This window comes from Mastigoproctus giganteus, chromosome 9 (genome assembly GCF_048544385.1).
Source record: "Mastigoproctus giganteus isolate SK-2022 chromosome 9, ASM4854438v1, whole genome shotgun sequence".
Taxonomy (NCBI): Eukaryota; Metazoa; Arthropoda; class Arachnida; order Uropygi; family Thelyphonidae; genus Mastigoproctus; species Mastigoproctus giganteus.
Window position 1 is genome coordinate 12,374,038 of NC_143583.1, and position 25,702 is coordinate 12,399,739.

A 25,702-nucleotide genomic window follows, 5' to 3' on the forward strand; every position below is an offset into this window, starting at 1 on the left:
GAAAAAAAGACAACCTATGCATTTTCCTCCAACTGTACTTAATATTCCAGCTGAGGTCTGAATTTCCCCAAACTGTCAGCCTCTACCAGCCACGTAGGTAACTTATTCCAGTAATTTCTAACTCGCTAGTTAAAATAAAACTTCCTGCAATCCACTCTAAACATCTCCCCATGTTAACTTGAAATTATGGCCCCCTTGTTCTAGAATCATTTATAATGATGAAAATTTCATTCTCATTCATTTTGCTTATGCCTCTCAGAGTCTTAAACACCTCAGTTTGTTTGTTTGTTATTTGGTTTTTAGGAGCATTAGCAACTAAGGCCATATTGCTCCGGGATATGCAGTGGTCATTCCCTGACCTTTCCACATCCTCCGTATTTGGTGGTGACAGGCTCAAACCCCAGTCTAATCAAGAATCGTGTGCTACACACTGCTGCTCCTTCCCACCTGGCTACAGAGGCGCCAACACCTCAGTCAAGCCTCCTTTAAGGTGCCTAGTTTTCAAGCTCTGCAACCCACATATTTGAAGACTTTTCCCACATGGGCACTCTTCTGTTGATCTCACAAGGTGAGTTACATTCCTTTGGACCCTTTCAAGAAGCGCAATGTCTTTCTTTAGGTGTGGTCTCCATATTTGAACACAGTATTCCAAGTGTGGTCTAACAATAGACTTATACAGTGGGATTATGACGTCCTTATTTCATCTTGCAATTGTTCGATAAATCATCGATAGGACACCATGGGACTTCCTTGCAACCAGTCTACAATGCTCAGAGACCTTCATATCTAACCCAAGTCCCTTTCCTATACAACTGGCTTTAGTTAAATTCTGCCAAATGTATAAGTTATTTTGGGGTTATTTTTCCCCAGGTGCAATACTTTACACTTTGCTGGATAAAAGCACAGCTGGCATTTTTCTGACCATCCCTGAAGTCTATCTAGATCATTATAGAGAAGCTCTGCTGCTTGGCGGCGATCGTTAACTACTCTACCAATCTTTACATTATCTGCAAATTTAGACAGCATGCCAGAAAGACAGTTGTATTCTGAAACTGTCTTTCCTCATTTATGCCTCCTGAAGTGCATAATCTGAGCAAGAATCCAACCAGCATTCAGCTTGCTCAAACCATTCAAAGTCTTATACTTACACCTCAATCATATCACAATGTAGCTGGCTAGTCTCCAGACACTGCAATTTGCAGACCTTAAGCCTTTTTTGTTAAGAGCAACCCTTTGTTCCATTCACATGTCGTTACCCTTCTTTGTACTTGTTCCAGCAACTCTACATCTTTCCTAAAATGAGGTTTCCAGACAAACCCATGCTGTGCCTGTATGCAGTACTCAAAATGTGCTCTGACCATTGCCTTATACAAAGGTGTAATGAATTCCTTATGCCTGCTGGCAAAATTCCAGTATATCATTGACAGGACCCCACTCAACCATCCCTTTATCCATTGTAGCAACTTACCCTTAATGCCATACCTCTCCAATTTGTACAGCAGTCTTCCATGTGCAACGGTATCAAAGGTTTTCCTGAAATCCATGTATATGATATCAAAATTATTTTTGGCATTCAGTTCCTTTGTAACCATATCATAGTATCCAATCAAATTGGTCAGACAAGACCTCCCTTTAACAAACCCATGCTGTGTCTTAACTATTACTGCAGTCTTGTCTATATGATCCTGCAATGCTCCTTCAACCAGTGATTGCTTTATTTTCCCTGGAACACAAGTTAAAGTAACAGGTCTATAGTTATTTGTGTCACCTTTTGAACCACCTTTGTGAATTGGTGATACATTTGCACACTTCCGGTCCATGGGGACCTCCCCCGAGGACAAGGAAGCTCTCATAATTATGGCTAAGGGTTTGCTTACTTCCTTTACTGTCTCCTTTAATTTAACTAGATAGACCCTGTCCACCCCAGTGCCCTTTTAATGTTTAACTTCAACAATTTCTCCTCCACTTTGCTCTCAGTTATTACAAAATCACTTAGCTCCCTGTTAGAGTTTGATAAACTACTGGCACTCCCCTCTTTGAATAACTCCTCATGTGTGAATGTAGATGTAAAATACTCATTCAGTTTATCAGCTACATGAGCATGATTATCAATAGTCAACCCATCTATGTTAAGTTAAGACAAAGCTATGTCAAGACAAAGACCAATAGATTGACAATAGCCACTGGCAGAGGTGAAAGAGATTCTTGCACTGCTTCTATTAGAATGAGCAGAAGCCTGAAAAACAAGATGCATGGTATTTCAGAGACTGCTGGGAGCCATTGCGGTACAAGTAAACACATGGGTTGTGTTAGGGTAGCTAAGAATAGAAACAGGTGCAGGTATACTTGGGTGTACACCAATGCTAGGAGTTTAGTAAATAAATTTGATGAATTTGAGGTATTGCTCAAAACATCGAAGGCAGATATTGTTGGGATATCAGAGACGTGGTGTCACACAGATATAAGGGATGCAGAACTGCAATTTGGGGAGTTGATTTTTGATTTGATTTTGATTTGGTAGTTGTTGGCGCATCGGCTTCTGTGGCCATATTGCACCTCCCAAGGTTTTTGCAGTACTTTGATCCAAGCCCGAGGCGGGAATCGAACCCGCAACCTTTGGGTTGCCGGGCAGGTACTTTACCCACTCGGCTAGCCCGGTCGGCTATTTGGGGAGTACAACATCTACAGAAAGGATAGACAGGATAGGAAGGGGGAGGGGTTATGCTATTAGTTAAGAAACACATAAAAACCAAGGAAGTGAAGCCAGTCGACATCGCTGGACAGTGCAGTGTTGAGTCAGTTTGGTGTGACATAAACATTGGGAGATCAAAATTGAGAGTAGGAGTGTGCTATAGGCCTAATGACTCTGATGAGTATAATAAGGAACTGTACAGGGAAATAGAGTGGGCCAGTAAATCAGAGTCTTATAATGGGGGATTTTAATTTCCCAGATATTGACTGGAATTTGGGGGCTGGTTACTCACACACTAGCAGGGCTATTGTGGATTTATTGGATGATTGTTTTCTACACCAGCATGTTCGGGAGGCAACTAGAGGGAGTAATACTCTTGATCTGATTATCAGTAGTGATTCTTCATGCATTAGGAATCTGCAGATAAAGGAACCACTGGGTGGCAGTGATCACAGTGTGCTGAAGTGGGATTTACTCAAAGAGGTAACTACCATTAGGGGTAAAGGGAAGGGTTATTGCTTCCGTAAAGGCGACTATGATGGACTGAGACGGTATTTAAATTCTATACAGTGAGACCAACTGATGATGTTACCAACCCCAAATTCAAAATGGGAAGCATTCAAAGAACTTATCTTGGAAGCTACTAGGCTTTACATACCAACTAAGAAATATTGTTCAAGGTTTAGGCCAAAATGGATGTCAGATGAACTAATGGGGCATGGCAGAAAAGAAAAATGCATGGGATACATACAAATTAACACATGACACAGAAGCCTATGATAGATACAAGTTGATATGCAACCAAGTTACAAAGGAGGTTAGGCAGGCGAAGGCAGATTACGAGAAATCCTTGGCAAGGGATGCAAAGAAAAACAGCAAAGAGTTCTTTACTCATGTAAACTCTAGAAGGAAGGGGATGAATCAGATTGGTCCACTTGATATTGATGGGTCAACTGTTGATGATCCTGCTCAGGTAGCTAACAAACTAAATGAATATTTTGCATCGACATTCACACATGAGGAGTTATTCAGCAAGGGGAATGCCAGAGGTGTATTCAACTCTAGCAGTAAGCTACAGAATCTTGAAATAACTGGGAGTAAAGTGGAGGAGAAATTGTTGAAGCTAAACACAAGAAAGGCACCCTGGGTGGATGGGATCTATCCAGTTATATTAAAGGAGGCAGCAAAGGAAGTAAGCAAACCTAGAGCCATAATTATGAGAGCTTCCTTGGACTCAGGGGGGTACCTATAGACTGGAAATGTGCAAATGTGACCCCAATTCACAAAGGAGGATCAAAGGCTGACACAAGTAATTATAGACCTGTGAGCTTAACTTCTGTTCCAGGAAAATTAATGGAGGCACTGGTTAAAGAAGCACTGCAGGATCATTTAGACAAGACTTCAGTTATAGCTCAGACACAGCATGGTTTTGTTAAGGGGAAGTCTTGCCTGACCAATTTGATTGGATACTATGATGCAGTCACAAAAGAACTGGATGCAGGGAATAACTTTGATATTATACACTTGGATCTTAGAAAGGCTTTTGATACTGTTGCACATGGAAGACTGCTACACAAATTGGAGCAGTGTGGCATTGGAGGCAAATTGCTACTATGGATAAAGGGGTGGTTGAGGGGGAGAAGACAGAGAGTGGTAATCAATGGACACTGCTCATCATGGACTGATGTTATTAGTGGAGTCCCTCAGGGCTCAGTGTTGGGTCCATTAATGTTTTCTGTATTTATAAATGATATTGATGATGGTATATCGGGCTTAATGTACAAGTTTGCAGACGATACAAAGGTTGGCAGGGTTGTCAAGGACACTACTGACACTATGCTGCTGCAACAGGATCTGGAAAGGTTGAGCAGATGGGCTGAGAGGTGGCAAATGAAGTTTAACATTGACAAATGTAAAGTACTACACATGGGAAACAGCAACCCCAGAGCAACGTATCAACTCTGTGGTACTACACTGACAGTGGTAGAGAATGAAAGGGACTTGGGGGTGGTTGTGCAGGCAGATATGAAGTTCTCTGAGCAGTGCAGACGGGCTGCAAGAGTAGCTCATGGAGTATTGTCAATGATATACAGGAATTGTTCCAGCAGGGATAAGGAGGTGATTATTCCATTGTATAAGGCGATGGTCAGGCCACACCTAGAGTACTGTATACAGGTCTGGAGGCCTCATTTCAAGAAGGATGTAGAGCTGCTGGAACGAGTACAGAGAAGGGCAACAAGATTAGTGAATGGAACAAAGGGGTGCTCTTACGAAGAAAGGCTTAAGTTTTGCAAATTACAGTGCCTGGAGACTAGGCACCAGCGAGGTGATCTGATAGAGGTGTATAAAGCCTTGATTGGTTTAAGCATGCTCAATGCTGATGGGATTCTTCCTCTAGCTCAGAAAAATCACCTGAGAGGGCATAAATTCAAAATGAGGAAAGACAGATGTAGGATAGACGTGCGGAAATTTGCCTTTAGCCAGCGGGTGGTTGGTTGGTGGAACAGACTTCCATCCCTTGTGGTGGAGGTTGATAGCCTAAATAAGTTTAAGGCTCAGCTGGACAGGTATTTTGAACGAACAGAGGGGTGAAGTGGAAGTGGGTTTTTTTTTTTTTTTTTTTGGCTGATGCTGCATAAGCTTGCTTTCTTGCATCAAATGCCTCTACTAATGCTAATGCTAAAGTGGTCTAATCTGATTCATCCCTTTCCTTCTAGAGCAGGGGTCGCCAAACTTCTTTGACCGTCGACCCCTTCAAGAGTTTCTTGACTTTTTATCGACACCCTCTATTTTACTATTACGTAATTATAATAGGACAAGCAAAAAAGATGCTTATGTGAGTTTTTAGATTGTTTATTTTATAGTTACAGTGTTTATTGTATGTATAATATAGTATATATTATTATATTGGCTTAACGTCAAAGGGATAAGTTTTTGTTTTTGACGTCCTTATTAACATTACATATTTGATAGGAGGGATAAATAATATATAAAATATAAAATTTAATTTAGATAACAAAATAACAATAATACAATCTTCCTTATATATATATGAAAATAAGACTTATTAACTTAGCATACAATTTACTAACGTTGTCAATGTGAAGGGTGTGCTTCGTGACTCTTGACAAGATTAACAATGTTGGGTTCAAAATTAGTAAGTTTCAGCCTTAAATCGCCACAGAATTCTATATATAGCTTATTTGTTTGTTTTGCTAAAATGGAATTCACATGGCTGAAACCAGCTTCAACCATGTACGAGCTTGAAAATGCAAGCAAAAAGGGGAGTACCACTTCAGAAAGTTTTGGATATTTTTCTACAACATTTATATTCGTCCAAAAGTAACTTAAAGTCCTATTTTTAAAAAGCGCCTTAGCTTCAAGTTCAACTGACAATTCAATAAGTTCATCTTGTAAGTTACATTCGATATTTTCAATATCTGCAGAAAATGGCGTGATAATCCAATCTGGAATGTGCATGTTTTCAAAATCTGCAAAGTGCAATTTAAAATCATCACTCAAATTTTGAAGATGTTTTGTGTATATTTCTAAGTCTTCATCTTTAACTTCCAATTGCCGAAATTGTAGATTAGAAAAGTACTGAAAATCTTTTCGTAACAATGATGATTTAAATAAGGCTTGGAAGCCTAAAAGATTCATCCGAACTTGAATAATCGTGACATCTTTACCTTTGTAGACGGGTCTGTACGTCATTAAATTTTGAAAATAAGTCCGCCAAGTAGAAAATATGATTCTTATTTCTCTTCAGTTCATCACTCAAAAACAAATTAACATCTGTAAGAAACTCTAGGATTGAGTCGAACAACTCAACAAATCTTTGTAGACAACCATCTTACTTCAGTATGCGAGAGTAATTGGTTTGATCATCATTTGTTTCACAAAGTTTGGCAAACAATCGCAATTTAAGAGGATGAGCTCTAATTTCATCATTAATAGATTTAATACACACTCTTAAGAGTATCATACAGTTCGTCACTGAGAGTTTTTGCCACCAAATGGTTTCGGTGCAACACAAGCACATTCGTTTCCTGGTATCCAGCAGAAAATGACCACTCATTGGAGTTCTTGAAGATGCATCAGTTTCGATTTTATGAACTTGATTAAAGGATGTGTTTGAGAAGAAGTATTCCGTAAAGCTATACGTGCACTTTGGGAGTCTGTGTATATCATGCTTTTATGGATGGACAGATGGAGAATATTTTCTGTTGCAAGTTTGATGGCACACAATTCAGCTGTATAGCTGCTGCATTCACTGGAAAGTGATATGGAGAAGATTTTAAGAGGAAAAACAGCTGCTGCACCCATTCCACTTTCAGATTTTGATCTATCAGTTACATTTTTGAAAAATGCAGGTAATTTTGTGTGTGGGCAATATGGAGTTGTTGTATATTGACATTTGCAAGAGAGTGCTTACCCCAGTTAGCATTAGCATTAGTAGAGGCATTTGATGCAAGAAAGCAAGCTTATGCAGCATCAGCCAAAAAAAAAAATAAAGTAAAATAAATAAATAAAAAATAACCACTTCCACTTCACCCCTCTGTTCATTCGAAATACCTGTCCAGCTGAGCCTTAAACTTATTTAGGCTATCAACTTCCACGACAAGGGATGGAAGTTTATTCCGCCAACCAACCAACCACCCGCTGGCTAAAGGCAAATTTCCTCACATCTGTCTTTTCTCAATTTGAATTTATGCCCTCTCAGGTGATTATTCTGAGCAAGAGGAAGAATCCCATCAGCATTGAGCATGCTCAAACCATTCAAGGCTTTATACACCTCTATCAGATCACCTCGCTGGTGCCTAGTCTCCAGACACTGTAATTTGCAAAACTTAAGCCTTTCTTCGTAAGAGCACCCCTTTGTTCCATTCACTAATCTTGTTGCCCTTCTCTGTACTCGTTCCAGCATCTCTACATCCACTTGAAATGAGGCCTCCAGACCTGTATACAGTACTCGAGGTGTGGTCTGACCATTGCCTTATACAAGGGAATAATCACCTCCTTAACCCTGCTAGAAAATTCATATATATCATTGACAATACACCATGAGCTACTCTTGCAGCCCATCTGCACTGCTCAGAGAACTTCATATCTGCCTGCACAACCACCCCCAAGTCCCTTTCATTCTCTACCACTGTCAGTGTAGTACCACAGAGTTGATTCGTTGCTCTGGGGTTGCTGTTTCCCATATGTAGTACTTTATATTTGTCAATGTTAAACTTCATTTGCCACCTCGAAGCCCATCTGCTCAACTTTTCCAGATCCTGTTGCAGTAGCATAGTGTCAGTAGTGTCCTTGACAACCCTGCCAACCTTCGTATCATCGGCAAACTTGGACATTAAGCTTGATATACCATCATCAATATCATTTATAAATACAGAAAACAATTACGGACCCAATACTGAACCTTGAGGGACTCCACTAATAACATTAGTCCATGATGAGCAGTGTCCATTGATTACCACTCTCTGTCTTCTCCCCCTCAACCACCCCTTTATTCATAGCAGCAATTTGCCTCCAATGCCACACTGCTCCAATTTGTGCAGCAGTCTTCCATGTGCAACAGTATCAAAAGCCTTTCTAAGATCCAAGTATATAATATCAAAGTTATTCCCTGGATCCAGTTCTTTTGTGACTGCATCATAGTATCCAATCAAATTGGTCAGGCAAGACTTCCCCTTAACAAAACCATGCTGTGTCTGAGCTATGACTGAAGTCTTGTCTAGATGATCCTGCAGTGCTTCTTTAACCAGTGCCTCCATTAATTTTCCAGGAACAGAAGTTAAACCAACAGGTCTATAATTATTTGTGTTGCCCTTTGATCCTCCTTTGTGAATTGGGGTTACATTTGCACATCTCCAGTCCATGGGTACTTCCCCTGAGTCCAAGGAAACTCTCATAATTATGGCTAAGAGTTTGCTTACTTCCTTAGCTGCTTCCTTTAATATAACTGGATAGATACCATCCACCACAGGTGCCTTTCTTGTATTTATCTTCAACAATTTCTCCTTCACTTTACTCTCAGTTATTACAAGATTCTCTAGCTTACTTCCAGAGTTGAATACACCTCTGGCATTCCCCTCGCTGAATAACTCCTCATGTGTGAATGTCGATGCAAAATATTCATTCAGTTTGTTAGCTACCTGAGCAGGATCATCAACAGTTGACCCATCGATATCAAGTGGACCAATCTGATTCATCCCCTTCCTTCTAGAGTTTACATAAGTAAAGAACTCTTTGCTGTTTTTCTTTGCATCCCTTGCCAAAGATTTCTCGTAATCTGCCTTCGCCTGCCTAACCTCCTTTGTAACTTGGTTACAGATCAACTTGTATCTATCATAGGCTTCTGTGTCATGTGTTAATTTGTATGTATCCCATGCATTTTTCTTCTCTGCCATATGTCTCTTTAGTTCATCTGACATCCGCTTAGGCCTAAACCTTGAACAATATTTAACAGTTTAGAAAATAACTGTCATAGAGTGGTTTGATAGAGGACTACGGGGAATCCGTACTATTTAAATCTTGAAGAACTTTGTCAGGATGTATATTTCAAATTTGCGATAATGCCTGAGCTCTGAGAGCAGAAGGCTGAACTGCTCTGGGTTTATATTTATAGAATATTGTGAAGTGAGGGTCATTAAGTATTGGCCTAATGGGATGGGTAGGTAGACTTTGGATTTTAGTTGTATAGTTGAGAAGTAACATCTTTCTCCTGAGGCTTAGAGGAAATTCATGAGCTTCAATGTAAAGACTTTGAACTCGCGAAGTTCTATAAGCGCCTATAGAAATCTTCAGGGCAGTGTGTTGAATTGGTACAAGTCGTGCTAGCATGCTCTCCCTTGCAGAATCATACACCGGAGCACTGTAATCAAGGTGAGATCTGATTAGGGCTCTATACAGATGAAGTAATGTGTACCGATCTGCACCCCACGATGTAGAAGAAATGACTCTGAGTAAGTTCATTTTTTTCTGGCAAGACGTCCGTAGATGTTTAATGTGCTCCATGAAGTTCAATTTACTATCAAAAGTCAGACCAAGGAGACGAATGTTGTTCAAAACCGAGATAGGCTGGTTTGTTAAGTGTACCTCTGGATCTGGATGCATCTTCCGTTTTTTACAAAAGTGCACTACTTTAGATTTTGAACAAGAGAGTCGATACTCATTCTGTGCCATCCATAGCTGAATATTATTAATTGAAATTTGGGGCTGCTGCTCGATGAAGGTCATGTTTTGCGAACTGCAAGAAACAGTGACATCATCGGCATAGAGATACGAATTCGCAGTGTTTGGAATATTTTTAGTCATGTGATTTATTCTTATTGCGAATAAGGTGGCACTGAGCATAGAGCTTTGTGGGACCCCTTCTTCTTGTATATATGTTTGGGAGAGGACTTGTCGGTATCTGACTTGAAAGGATCTGTGCTGTAGGAAGTTCAATATGAAACATAGTAAGTGGCCTCTCAGGTCAAGGGAATGCTGATCTCTCAGGATACCAAAACACCATGTGGTGTCGAAGGCTTTTTCTACATCAAGGCATACCATGACAAGATGCTCATTTCAAATGAATGCATTCCTGATGTTCGTTTCTGCTTTAACCATGAGAACCAGGGTTGATCTATTTTTTTTGAAACCAAATTGATTGTCAGAAATTATATTTTGAGTCAAGAAACCAAGTAAGTCGATGGTGAGAGAAATGGGTTTATAGTTTTCAAGAATGGAATGATCTTTTACTGGTTTGGAAATTGCTATTATATAGGAGTGAGGAACAATGTTCAAGAAAGATGTGACTGAAAAAAGTGAGCAGTGAAGAGACAGATTTTTTTCCTAAGTGTTGGAGCATTATGTAATATATTCCGTCGGGGCCTGCAGCACTGTTTTTTGAGGTATATATGGCTTCTCTAAGTTCAAGCATTGTAAGCGGCTGATTATAGGGTAAAGAACATGTACTCGTAGGTCTGAAGTTCAGTTTGGACTTTTCATCTAATACTTTGATCTTCTGGAATGATGGATCATATGATGTTGAGGCAGATAACTGTGAGAAAACAGTCCCTAAGGCATTCACTATATCTGTAGGAGAAGAAAGCTCCTGCCCATTCCAGTTGAGAAGTGGGGAGGATAATGGGGGAACTTTGCCATTTAGTTGTTTTATTTTTCTCCATATTATTCTTGAATCAGTGTTTTTATTAATTGAGCTCGCAAATCGAATCCAAGATTCTCTTTTAGCTTTCTTCCTAATTGGCTGAACCTCTTGTAGTTTATAAGATTGGCGGTGGTGGGGTTTTCGAAACAGATTCCATGCTCGGTTTTTTCTTTTTTTGCAACCTTTGCACTCTTCGTTCCACCAATTATTTATGGTTCTATGGATTGTTGACTGTGATTTTGGAATCGCAGTGCATGCAGCAGCCAATATTTGTCTCATGATGAGATCGGTAACCGTGTCGATAAGACAGGTTTTGATGATCTGTTCATCAAAGGACACTCGGGAAGTGAATTTTTCCCAATCTGCTCTGGAAAATTTCCATTTTACGTAGTTTTCTGAAATTATGGAATGTGCTGTTTGAATCTTACATATCAGCGGAAAGTGATCACTATTGAGTGGGTTGTCGAGGGTGGTCCACTCAATACTAGGAAAGATGGTCGGAGAGCATATGAAAAGATCTATTGCAGAAGTTCTACCCGTAGAGAGATGGATGTAAGTTGGAAGCCAGTATTTAGTATAGTCAGATTTTGTCTGTCAGCAAGCTGTTCGATATGTTGTCCTCGTCCATCTGCATTGGGAGAACCCCACAATGGATGGTGTCCATTGAAGTTGTCCATTAAACAGATAGGGGTTGGAAACTGCAGAATAAGATCTTTCAGTTCATGGATGGTATAGGAGTGATTGGGCGATTGATAGATAGATAGATAGATAGATAGAGACAAGTGTCAGAGTAACACCAATCACTGTACGTGTTGCAACAGCTTCGATGGACGTTTGTAAAGGAATGAGTCTGCAAGGTACTCGTGAATCTAGGAGAATGACTACCCCTCCGTGAGCATTATTTGTAGCAGTTCTGTCTTTCCTAAAAAGTGCATAATTCTTAACTGAAATAGACAAATGCCATGTTAAATTTGTCTCTTGTAGGCAGATGCCTACGGGATGGTAACAATCGATTAACTTATGGATATCATCAATGTTACTGCGAATTCCTCTACAGTTCCACTGTATGATTTGGTGCATTATTTAGTTTTGTTACACGAGGATGATTCTTAACTTTTTTATTCCCAGGCTGTTTGTGGTGATCGAGTTTCATTTTATCTCTTCTAGGAAAGGTTGGGCATCCAGTATCCATGTCATCTTCTGTATGAAGGACTAGGATAGGTTCATTTGGGCCAGCATTGTTATTTGGGCCAGCATTGTTATTGTTATTTACTGAAGTGATATTGTTGTCTTCCTATATGGAACTGAGTCGGTTTTTGATTTTGAAATATCTGATGGTCTATGTGGGGTAGCTGGTGGGACTGTGACTGGGGTGTTGTTGGCTCTATCTACTACCTTTTGCTCCTTTGGAGTCTGTTTCATCGATGCTGACAGTACAGATCGGGCCCAATCTGAAATCGATATGGTTGGGGAACTGATACTTCAGTTTGTGTTGCTGTTGAGTGATATTTTTGCATTGTTGCTGCATGTGTTCTTGGGTGCGTTGAGCATAATTTGCTTTTTTGTCTCTTGGCATGTGACTTTTCATTCTACCCTGTACTTCTGGGTTTTTTTCCATGTTTTCCAGAGATCACACGATTTGGAGTAGGCTGGATGTGCACCTTTGCAATTCGGACAGTGCGGTGTTTTGGCATCACAGTCTGTTTGCGAATGTTCTTTTGACCCACAGTTTGGACAGACTGGATCTCCTCGATAAGCCATTTGCACATGACCAAATTTTTGGCACTTGTAACATCTTATAGGATTCGGAATAAAGGGCCGTACTTGGCAGTTGAGATAGCCGGCTTTGACACTGGATGGTAAGATAGGTGTTCCGAATGTTTGGATGATGTTGCGGGTGGGAATAAGATCTCTACCTTTCCTGATCATGATGGGTTTGGTGGCTTGTACCACTTTTTGATATTTGAGTTCCTGGGCCAGTTCATCTTTTGTTACATTTATCAGCTCCCACTCTGCAATTACTCCCTTGGAAGTATTTAATGTTGCATGAGGGGTGACTTGAATGGGTAGTCCTCCAAATGTCGTTACTTTCAACAGTCTCTCAGAATGTGCACGACTCACTGTTTCTACCAAGAGGTCTCCAGATCTGACTCTTCTCACCATTTTGGGAGAGCCCACCACATTTCGGTATAAGAAATGGTGAGAGAGTGCTCATAGATTTGCCCGATAGACTATGTAAGATAAGGAATGATGGGTATTCCTGTTGGTATGTGTCTGCATACAGTCGTTTAGACTTTGTTGCATCATGGGTAATTTCATGGTCAGCATTCACTGGATGAGTGCCTAGGCTGCTCAAGCTCTGGGGGGGTTGACTTTTCTTCCAAGTTTCCAGCCCCGCCACGGGAAGGCAGGAACAGTGCCGGAAGGAGGCCAAGCGGTTAGATAAGTTACCGTATTTTCCGGCTTATAAAACGCATGGGCATACAAGACGCACCCTAGTTTTGGCCTCATATTTTGGAAAAGATAATAACCCTTCCATTATCCGTCGATACTGTTTACGGTGAAACTAAGAAGCGATCTTTTACCAACTGATGTATATAAAAATTTATAAAAAAATTATTGATAAAGAAAATAATAATAATAAAATTAAATACGGTAATATATTTTTCTCAAAATAATGGTATATGCTTGGGTAAATGTTCAACCAATAATGAAATGTTTGTTTCTGAAAAAAGCTGACAGAAGTAAGTAAGTAACAGAAATTCTTACTCACCCTAAGACAAATATGGGCGTCACTTTCTCTTTGTAAAAGATGGTTGGAATTGAAAAATCCTGATCCAGCCTAATTAGCCTGCCATACCATAAAAGCGCGAGATCATATTATAGAGGAAGCAAACACATGGGAAAATGAAACAAGTTTTTACTTATGTCTGATTGTGAGATTCATATCACGCAGATTTCAAGAAATTTTCCATGAAAAAAAGATTACTGGTATGTATTGTTGCCATAGATTGTAACCACTGATAATTGTTAAAAATATATTTCAACAGATAAATCTTAAGTAAAATTGGTGTGAATTTCAAAGGGAAGTTTTCAGAACTCAGTTTACCGGCGCTGCGTCATCGAAGATGCATTGCCAGTAGTCGTTAGGCCTAATCTGACATTGACCATATAAGATGCAGGGTGATTTTCCAGGTATTTCTTTGGAGAAAAAAAAAAAAAAAAAAAAAAAAAAAAAATGCGTCTTATAAGCCAGAAAATACGGTAGTTGGTTAGAAAAAAAAAAAAAAAAAAAAAAGGATTATAAGTAATGAAAAAGAAAGGTGAATTTCCTTTCTGTTCTTACTTGTGACTTTCCAAGTGTAGAACTGGATTATAAATGAACTGCTAATAGAGAACGATATAACTTAAAATGAAGTTTATAATCGCACTTTGAACGCTTGACCTCGAATTCGCTTGGCACCCAGGGACACTTTCAGCATGACGCAGCTCCTGCACATGATATCCATCTGGTAATACAATATCTAAATTGAACTTTCCCTAAACAATGGATTGGCCATGGTGGTCCCATTCACCAAGGTCTCCAGATCTCACTCCGTTAGATTTTTGTTTGTGGGGATGGATGAAAAGCGCAGTATACAAAGAAAACGTGAATACAAGAGACAAATTGCTTGCTCGTATTTTGGATAGTGCTGCTCTCATAAAGGAATGCCAGGATGACCTCAGAAGAACAACACGTCATATTACCAGAAGAGTTGCAAAGTGAAATGAGGTTGGCAGTGGGATTTTTGGACATTTATTGTGAACTGTAAAAATAGTAAATTATTTATGTTTTTTATCATTCAAAAAAGTCAATAAATACAAACAATAAGTCATTCATCGTTCTTTAATACCTCTCATAATGGCTTTGTGCATGCCAGTTTCAAACAGCTGTATCTCCATATCCATTGAGAATTGGACACATGTCATATGAACATTTTTACTCAGAATAATCGATACTATAACCTCCCAAAATATTTACTACTCCTCCTGAATCAACCTGTATAGGCTAAAGAGCTTGGCAACCGGGATCCTCACACCATTTGAGTGACCTGATTGAGGTTTCTAAGGTTCTGAGAGGCATAAGTAAAATGAATAAAGGTTGAATTCTCACTGGGGGGGGGGGGCTCCTACAGCTGCTTTACAATTAATGCTATGTTCTAATTAATTCCAGAACTAGTGGTCATAAATAATAATTACAGGGCTCGAGGTTTACATTAGATTGCAGGAAGTTTTCTTTTAGCAAGCGAGTCATTGATTACAGCTTGAATAAATTCAAAGGTCAACTGTGTGAAGAGGGAAGCACATAATTTATATTTTCTTATTCCCCCCAGTGCAGTAAAAGCATGTGGCTTCCTTGCACTATATCACAAATACTATTACTGCTCTTGTCACTCAGAGATCCCACTTTGTAAACTGTGGATACATTCTCACATCTCCAATTCAGGGGTACCTCGCCTGAATTCCAAGGAAGCTTATAAAATCCTGACTAAGGGTTTGCTTACTTCCTTTGCTGCCTCCCTTAATATAACTGGATAGATCCCATCCGCTGTATGTGCCTTTCTTATGTTTAACTTCAACAATTTATCTCCCACTTTACTCTCAGTTAAGTCTAATAAAATTCTGGTATCCCCTTACCTAAAAAATTCCTTGTGTGAATGTAGATGAAAAATACTCATTCAGTTTGTTAGCAACCTGGGGACGTTCATCAACAGGTCGAACCATTGATATCAAGTGGACCAAACTTATTTATCCACTTCGTTCCACTGTTTACACAAGTAAATAATGTCTTTGCTGTTTTTCTTTGCATCCTTTGCTAAAGCATGTCTCATAATCAGCCCTAGTTTGCCTAATCTTCTTTGTGACTTGACTACAGACTAGTTTATATCTACTATAGGCTTCTATGTCACCATATAATTTATATGCATTCTATGCATTTTTGTTCTCTGCTATAAGTATCATCAGTTAATCCGACAGTCACTTAGGCCTATACTTTGAAGAGTATTTCTTATTTCTTATTATAAGTCTAGCAGCTTTCATGATTAATTCCTCGAATACTTCCCATTTAGAACTTGCTGATGGTAATATCATTAGTTGGTCTTACTGTGTAGTCTTTAAAAACTGTTAGAGACCACTGTAGTCACGTTTATGAAAGAAAAAAAGCCTTCCCTTTATTTTTGATGGTAGTTACATCTTTAAGTAAATCCCAAATCAATACACTGATTACTGCCTCTTAGTGGTTCTTTTAACTGCAGATTCTTAATGCATGAATAATCACTGATGATAATCAGATCAAGAGTATTACTGCCTCTTGTTGCCTAACATGGTGTTGTAGAAGACAGTCATCCAATAAATCCACAAAAAGTCTTGCTAATGTAAGAGTGACCAACCCACAAGTTGGTTTGTTAAGTTAAAATCTTCCATTATAAGACATTCTGATTTACTGGCTCACTCTATTTCTCTGTACTGTTGTTTGTTGTTCTTATCAGTCATTAGGCTTATAACACACTCCTACTCTCTTTTTTGTTTTCCCAGTGCTTATGTCACACCAAAGTGACTGTAAATTTCATTGGCCACTTATGGCAACTGGATACCCAACCTCAGATATTCTGTGCTTCTTAACTAAGAGCACATCCATCCCTCTCCTATTCTGGATGTCCTTTCTGTATACATTGTACTCCCTATAGTCAAATTTTTATTCCTTCTTTCTGAATGAAGCCACATCTGATATCCCAACAATGTCTGTATTTTATGTCTTGACTTTATCTATTAGTATGTATATCTTCTGAAGTTAGCAGTTTTCTGAACCCCACCTAACACTGCCTTGATAGCATCAGCAAATATTCTTGCATCCTTTCTATTTAAGAGTATGCCATATGTGTAGAAGCAGTCTTTCCACTTAACAAGCACAGATCATGCTGAGAAAAATTCTATCCCATGTGTCTCGCACATGGGATAGAATTGACTGAAGAACTGAATTGACTCCAGGCCCGAATTGACTGACAAGGCTCTCATCATGTACTCCCTCCTATCTTGTTTGGACAGAATTGCAGACACTTTCAAATTTAACCTTAACTCATGACTTTTTCAACATTTCTCTGTACTTGTTAAGTAAGTCCTCAGATCTCCTACTCTTAATGTCATTGGTGCTAATGTGTACAACATTAACATCGTCATCAGCTTTTGCCCTGGCAGACATACCTTATTTGGGAATAGAGAATTACTCAACATTACATGCAGTGATTAGCCATAATGTTGTTGTTGTTGTTGGTTTGTTGTTTAATGGCACAAGGGCTGCTAAGGCCATATTGTGACTGATTCTATTTACTACTGCAGTTGAAATGTTAAAATCTATTTAATAATCATGTCTTGCTTCAAGAACGCAAAAAACTCAGCTAGATTTGCATTGTCTCCAATCAGATGAGATAATGTTAAAGGTTCTTGCAGATGTGAAAGCGATGTGAAATTTGTGTTTCGAGCATTAATGTAATGGTTACAATTTAGTAGGATACGCTTCACCATAAGTGCAGTTTGACAATATGTACAAATAGGCAGATATTCCCCCATGAGCAGATAAATATGGGTTAGATGCGTGTGCCCAATATGTGTCCTAGCCAGGATCACCTCCTCTCTATTTGTTCTTATGCTTGATGCCCACAACTGAGGCTCCTGTTTGAATTGCAACAACTTATTACCACCCTGAGCCTGCCAGGTCTGCAACCATTAAAACTTCTTCACAGAAGTTTTTTATGACTGATTTGTAGTCTGTATATGGCACTTGGTAGTTAGGAGTGCATGCAGTGGTCAGATGTTTAGTGGCTTGATCTGCATGTTCATTTCCTTTGATGCCTACATGACCTGGTATCCAACAGAAAGTGACTGATTGGTTAGCAGCATGTAACACAATTATCTATAATCTGATTTGCTTCAAGACAGGGTGGATTGGGTTGGATGAATTTTTTAATGCTGTTATTGCACTCAAAGAGTCAGAATAGATCATTGTTTGCTTACTGGATAGATCAGTTATGTGATCTAGAGCTATCTTAATAGCAAAAAGTTCAGCAGTATAGGCACTGAATTCTTTCAGAAGAGATACAGAACTAGAAAAGATAGTAGAAACTGTTACTGCACCTACTGTTGTATTTGTTTTTGATCCATCAGTTTCCTGATGGTGGGATCTGCTGCCTGTTTTTCCCCCCCATTATTGGAAAGAGAGATCACAGGCCGGTATATAAATGGACCACGGAGGTTCATAAGTGTTTGTGTCCTGAAAGATATTATCTATATGTAAGTTCCAGCATTCTATTAACTGTAGTCGCCTTATTCCAATTGGTTTGTTTTTATTAGGTTTGTTGTCATAAAAGGTGGTCCACTGGAGCTCGAATAAATATGGCCAGGTAGGACGAAAGGGAAGACTCCGTATTTTTGGAGATAGTTTGAAATTTGCAAGTAATTGGGAAATGATCACTATTATGTGGATTTTCCAACACTGCCCGGTGCCTCCGTAGCCAGGTGGGCAGGAGCAGCAGTGCGCAGCACACGCTTCTTGATTAGACTGGGGTTCGAGCCCATGACCACCAAATACGGAGGATGCGGAAAAGTCAGGAAATGACCACCGCATATCCCGGAGCAATATGGCCTTAGTTCCTAATGCTCCTAAAAATCAAATAACGATAACAATAACAAACACTGCCCAATGTATACTTGGGCACAGAGAAGGGGAGCAGATAGATGGCAGAAGTATTTCCTGTGGGAAAATGCACATGAGTATGTGCACCTGTGTTCAGCAGAGTTAGATTGTGTGTCCAGTAATGTTTCTATTAGCTGCTCTCTTTTATCCATATGTAGACTTCCCCACAAAGGGTAGTGTCCGTTAAAGTCACCCATCAAACAAATAGGAGGTGGTATCTGGGCAAAGAGATCATCAAATTCTCTGAGTATAAATGTTTGATTACGCAGAAGATAAAGAGAAACAAGTGATAAAATTATTCCAAGTTCTATGCGTACAGCAAGAATTTCTAAATTAGTTTGCAAGGGGATTTGCCTAGATGGAGTATTAATGGAGTATTGAAATTCACTCCTGTCACGTTTGTACAAAGTATATTTTTTTTATGGAGGGTGTCACCTGTGGAGTTAAAAAGGTTTCCTGTAAGCAAATACCTGCAGGATTAAGATCTCGTATTAGGTCATAAAGCTCGTCTGCATTTGTACATAGTCCTCGACAATTCCACTGTAAAATGCACTGCATTATTTAGTCTTAGTGGCAGATCTGGTTGCTTTTTAGAGTCAGTAGCCTTATGGCGATCTTTTTTTGGAAAGTTAGGACGTCCAGTGTCCATATCTTTTTTCAACATAAATTTCTAATATAGGTTCTTCTTGTGTTGTGTCATCTATGTCCATTACTGAAGTATTTGTTTGGTTCTTAGTAGAGGATTCAGCTTTTCCCACCCTGTCTCACTTTGGCACTTGATGCCACTAGTAGAGGAGATAGAAATGGGAGTATTACATGTTTGATCTTTATTGTTTTGCTTCACAGACGGCTGAGGAACTGAAAGCATAGCTCTAACCCATTCAGGAAGCGATTTGTCAGGTGGAATTGATTCACTGATTTGAGTCGCAACCAAGCGACATTTCTTTATAACATTAACATATGTACATGCTGGATTATCTTTCACTATTTGTCATCTGGCTTCTTGATAATTCACCTTATGTTCGACTTTATATTTCTGTATTGTTTTTCCAATTTTCCATAAATCATAGTTTTTCAAATATGCAGGATGATCCCCATTGCAATTTGGATGAACTGGAGCTGCTGCAGTACAATCTGTTTGAGCGTGTTCTTGGGAACCACATTTCTGGGCATACATTGTTTCCTCGACATGTGGTCTGAGAGTGTCCGACTTTTTGGCACTTATAACAGCGTATTGGTTGTTGTTGTTGTTGGAGTGGGGTTTAATGGCACAACGGCTACTATGGCCAAACTGAGCCTGTTACTTTGGTCTAGCAGTGACTGTATAAGTTATAGGAAATAGGTCTAAAAGTGACTGTAGACGTTAATTGTTTTCAGGTAAGTAAAAAAGTTCTGAGAAATTGCTATCATCTCCAAGTATTTGGGACAGTTGTAGAGGTTTTTGTAAATTTAGCTGTGATTTGAAACATGCAATTCTAACTGAATGATAATGTGCACACTCAATTAGGATGTGCTTAACGGTAAGTAGGCAATTACAGTGTAAGCAAAGTGGAGGATCTTCTCCTAGCAGTAAAAACAGGTGTGTTAGATGTGTATAGCCAATTCGGGCTCTTGCAAGCACGACCTCTTCATGCCTGTTTAGTCTGAAACCGGATCTCCACAACTGTGGATTTTTTTATCTCAAGAAGTTTGTTTCCTGTCTGGGTATGCCACATTTCAGACCACATCTCCGTACATATCCATTGTATGATTGGTTTGAAATCAGAGTGAGGAACTGAGATGGAGTCAAAACAAGCAGGGCGCTTTGCAGCTTCATCTGCATGCTCATTTCCTGGAATTCCTACGTGGCTGGGTATTTAGCAGAATTTTACAGTCAGCTTCTTTTCGTCAAGGTTACATAATAGTGATCTGATTTGTGTGAGAAGTGGATGGGAATGGAGTAGTTTATTTTGTAAGGCACTCAATGCACTTAAAGAGTCTGTATATATTATGACTTGGGTATTTAATAGGTCATTAAGGAGATTCAAAGCCATTTTTATTGCATACAGTTCAGCTGTAAAAACACTACATTCAATTGGTAACTGGACAGAAATAGTGGATGTAGGAAGGATCACTGCAGCTCCTACAGACATTTCAGTTTTTGAGCCGTCTGTATATACATGATGGCTGTGAGCATTGGCCAATGCACCAGCATCATGTAACTGTCTAAGATTTTGATTCGATAGCGAGTATTTTTTCCACTGAAGAAAGGAGTTATCACATAGAGGTATATATATTGCCCATGGTGCTTGTACTGCATCTGTGGCATGAGATATATTTCCAAAATAGATGTTTCAGCATTGCATTAGCTCCTGTAGCCGAATGCCAGTAGGTTTGTTTTCATTGGGTTTATTTTTATAGAAGTTTGCCCATTGAGGGTCAAAGAGATATGTCCAGATGGGGTGATAAGGGATGCTACGTAATTTGGCTGCATCTGGAAGCAATACTTTCCTCCTAAGATGTAGTGGAGGTTCATTGGCATCTATATACAGACTTTGCACTGGGGATGTCTTAAAAGGCTCCTAAAGCAATCCTGAGAGCACTATGCTGTACCAGATTGAGCCGGGCCAATGCTGTCTTCCGTGCAGAATCATAAACTGGGGCTCCATAGTCTAGACAAGGTCTTATCAATGTTTGATACAGGTGTAAAAGTGTGAAGCGATCAGCTCCCCATGCCATAGAAGAGATAACTTGAAGATTCTCAGTAATCTGCTGATTCTAGAGAAGACGCTTTCTAAATCGCTTTTAAACTTGCTTGGCACTCAGGGCCACAGCGTATTGGATTTGGAATATAGGAGCGGATATGACAATTTAGATAACCAGCTTTAACAGTATTTGGTAAGTTTGGCGTATTGAAAGTGAGTATTATACCATGGGTTGGTATGAGATTGCTATCCCTATGAGTCAGAATTCTCTTAGCTTGTACGATCTTTTGATCTTTCATTTCTTGTACAAGCTCCTCTTCTGTTACATTCAATAGATTCCATTCAGAGATAACACCTTTGGAACTATTTAGGGTTGTGTGGGGTGAGATATTAACAGGAATTCCCCCAAAGGTTGTAAGCTTTAACAACAGTTCAGAAGGTTTGGGCTGTGTCGTTTCAACTAGTAAATCCCCTGACTGTAACCTTTTGACCATTTTAGGTGATCTGACGGCGGCATTTTCTAGGAATCTCTGTATCATAAATGGAGAGAGTTTACTAACTGGTTGACTAGATAATGAATGGATAATAAGAAAGGTTGGATACTCTGTTTGGTCATTGTCTTTTTTTAAGTGCTTGCTTTGCGCACCTTGATCAGAATTGTACCAATCTTCGGTATTTGAGCTCGAAGGCTGTATAGTTTTCTTTATCCATGTTAGCTCCTTTTTGCCTTGGGGGATTAGCCTTTCTACCCAGGTTACAAGCCCCGCCATGGGGAGGCAGGAGCAGTGCTGCTTGTGGCCAAGCATAGGAGTTAAGTATGGTTAGTAAACTAAAAAAAAGTAAAGAAAAAGGTACTTTCCTTTTTCTGGCTCTCTTTTTATACTTTTAAAAAGTAAAGCTAATTAACAAAAGGACTTATAAAACGAAGTAAAACATGAAAAAAAACTCAGTCACTCTAAAAAAAATCGCTCTAGGAAGCCGCAGATCGCTTGGTCACAGAAACGCTTGGCACCTGGGGCCGATTAGCCATAAAGAAGACTAATGATATAAGAGCAAAAAAGCCTGACAAAATCTGTGAGACACAAGGATAAGCAGATGTAAATCACTTTGACTTATACATATATATTACTGGAATTATATGTAGAATAAACTTAGTAAATTAATAAGAGGAGTTCACCTCAATATAGTACGTGGAACACTTCCGTATGATACCCTCCAGAAATTAGAACGGAAAAAACGAAAAAATCGACAACTTACCGGTACATTAAAGTAAAATATAAATAATTAAATAATCAATTTAACACAATTCAAAATCAATTCAAAACAATTAAAATTCAAATTAACGCAATTAAAAGAATTAACGAAAATATTCAAAACGATTTTTGAATTGTGTTCAAAACGATTTGAACATTAAGGAAGAAAAATCGTTTTGAATATTTTCGTTAATTCTTTTAATTGCGTTAATTTGAATTTTAATTGTTTTGAATTGATTTTGAATTGTGTTAAATTGATTATTTAATTATTTATATTTTACTTTAATGTACCGGTAAGTTGTCGATTTTTTCGTTTTTTCCGTTCTAATTTCTGGAGGGTATCATACGGAAGTGTTCCACGTACTATATTGAGGTGAACTCCTCTTATTAATTTACTAATATTATTATCAACGTAGAACATATTGAGTATTACAGCTCTGATTCATACTATCTAATGTAGAATAAACGTAATTCTTTTCACTCTTTGGGAAATTCTCATATGAAAACCATGAATAATATTTTAACTTACTCTAGCGCCTGTTCTATTAGATGGCATTTCTTGAATCTTCCGAGATGCTGCTTGTTCACAAGGTTTAGGAGGCATTCGATATTCAGTTTCTTGTAATTTTTCAGGAATATCTACAAAATCATTTTCAATTAATGCTGATACTCCACTAACTATAGTTTCAATAGTTTTCCCAGTCAGTTTTCTATGCTGTTCTCTATACTTTTTGAAATAAGAAGTCAATCGAGATCTGTAAAATCAAAATAATCATTGAATACATTAATAAATCAAATATAGCTATGTGGAAAGAGAAAATTAAATGAAACATATAAACAGCAAATTACTACAAATACTAGTTAAACTGGATGAAAAGATCTTTGCATCCAGGGAAAAAATCATGCAGCAAAAATGACTGCATTTGTCTGATGAATTTATACTTTAGATGAATGCTTACTTATAGATTGTCTTGGTTTACAAGTTTTGAAGTAAAAAATAATACACTAGCTTCTTAAAAGACTGGATGTGAAACTTGAATGAAAGCTTGTAAATATCTATATATTGGTCAATTTTGGCTAAATTAGTATTATTTTTTTATTTTTTTGAAATTTTTGTAAAATAGTATAATAGGGTCTTACCAAGCTCTGGGATTTGTCTCAATTTTGAATCATATTTTTTCAATTATCTAGAAGACTGTACGGGTTAAATCTGGCCCACGCCAGTGTGGCCGTTTTGCTTTGTTTTAATCATTGATTAAAAATTTTTTCTACCATCTTACACAGAGCCAAACTTTTATAGCAATAGTTTCTGAAGTGACTTTTTTTAGTTTTTGTACAGAAATTGCACATGAAAACCTGTCAGGTAACCTGCCACTGTCTTTGCAACCATCTGGCTTCTTGCTTAAATAGTATGTCACCAGACAAGCTCTGATGCAGTGTTTGTTTAAAGTTGCAGGTTACTTGTTTTTCTAGTTCAATAAACTTCGAGTCTTACTCTAGTTGTTTTTGAAAGCCTTATTATTATTTTAGCATTAGTAGAGGCATACGATTAGCATTAGCATTAGCATTAGTAGAGGTATTTGATGCAAGAAAGCAAGCTTAAGCAGCATCAGCCAAAAAAAAAAAAAAAAAACACTCTCACTTCACCCCTCCAGTTCGTTCCAAATACCTGTCCAGCTGAGCCTCAAATTATTTACGGCCTATCAACTTCACCACAAGGGATGGAAAGATCTGCTTCCACCAACCAATTACCCGCTGGCTAAAGGCAAATTTCCAGCACAGTCTATCCTATATCTGTCTTTCCCTCAATTTGAATTTATGACCCTCTCAGGTGATTTTTCTGAGCTAGAGGAAGAATCCCATCAGCATTGAGCATGCTCTAAACTATTCAAGGCTTTATACACCTCTATCAGATCACCTCGCCTGGTGCCTAGTCTCCAGACACTGTAATTTGCAAAACTTAAGCCTTTCTCTTAAGAGCAACCCTTTGTTCTATTCATTAATCTTGTTGCCATTCTCTGTACTCGTTCCAAGCAGCTCTACATCCTTCTTGAAATGAGGCTTCAGACCTGTATACAGTACTCTAGGTGTGGCCTGACCATTGCCTTATACAATGGAATAATCACCTCCTTATCCCATCGACCCCGGGTGCCTTTTTTATGTTTATCCTCAACAATTTCTCTTCAGCTTTCCTCTCAGTTGCTACAAAATCATCTAGCCCATTGCCAGAGTTTACTTCACCTTCCTGAATAACTCCTCATGTGTGAATGTAGATGCAAAATACTCATTTAGTTTGTTAGCCACTGAGCAGGATCATCAACAGTTGAACCATCAATATCCAGTGGACCAATCTGATTCATCCCCTCCTTCTAATATTTACATAGTTAAAGAACTCTTTTCTGTTTTTCTATGCATCCTTTGCCTAGGATTTCTCATAATCTGCCTTTGCCTGCCTAATCTCCTTTGTGACTTGGTTACAGACCAGCTTATATCTATAATAAACTTCCATGTCACCAATTGATTTATATGTATCACACACGTTTTTCTTCTCTGCCATGTCTTATTAGTTCTTCTGACATCCGTTTAGGCCCTAAACCTTGAACAATATTTCTTAGTTGGTATGTAAAGCCTAGTAGCTTCTAAGATAAATTCTTTGAATGCTTCCCATTATGAATTTGCTGTTGGTAACATCATCAGTTGGTCCCACTGTATAGAATTTAAATACTATCTCAAATCATCGTAGTCGCTTTACGAAAGCAATAACCCTTCCCTTTACCCCTAATGGTAGTTACCTCCTTAAGTAAATCCCACTTCAGCACACTGTGATCACTGCCACCTAGTGGTTCCTTTATCTGCAGATTCTTAATGCATGATTTTGGTTTTTGATTTTGATTTTTGATTTTGGTAGTTGTTGGCGCATCGGCTTCTGTGGCCATATTGCACCTCCCAAGGTTTTTGCAGTACTTTGATCCAAGCCCGAGGCGGGAATCGAACCCGCGACCTTTGGGTTGCCGGGCAGGTACTTTACCCACTCGGCTAGCCCGGTCGGCCTCTTAATGCATGAAGAACCACTACTGATAATCAGATCAAGAATATTACTCCCTCTAGAAGGAGTAATACTGAGGGGGTAACATGCTGCTGTAGAAAACAATCATCCAATAAATCCACAAAAGCCTTGCTAGTGTG

The 25,702-nt window shown here is 38.8% G+C and overlaps 1 protein-coding gene across 1 annotated transcript in view; it reads right to left on the reverse strand.

Moving 5' to 3' along the window:
- The window catches only part of LOC150080054 (uncharacterized), a 559,273-nt gene that overhangs the window by 19,996 nt on the left and 513,575 nt on the right, over positions 1 to 25,702 (reverse strand). The window contains exon 23 of the mRNA XM_090381984.1: positions 23,046 to 23,271. Within this exon, the coding sequence (XP_090238110.1) occupies positions 23,046 to 23,271 (226 nt within the window). The remainder of the gene's footprint in view (positions 1 to 23,045; positions 23,272 to 25,702) is intronic.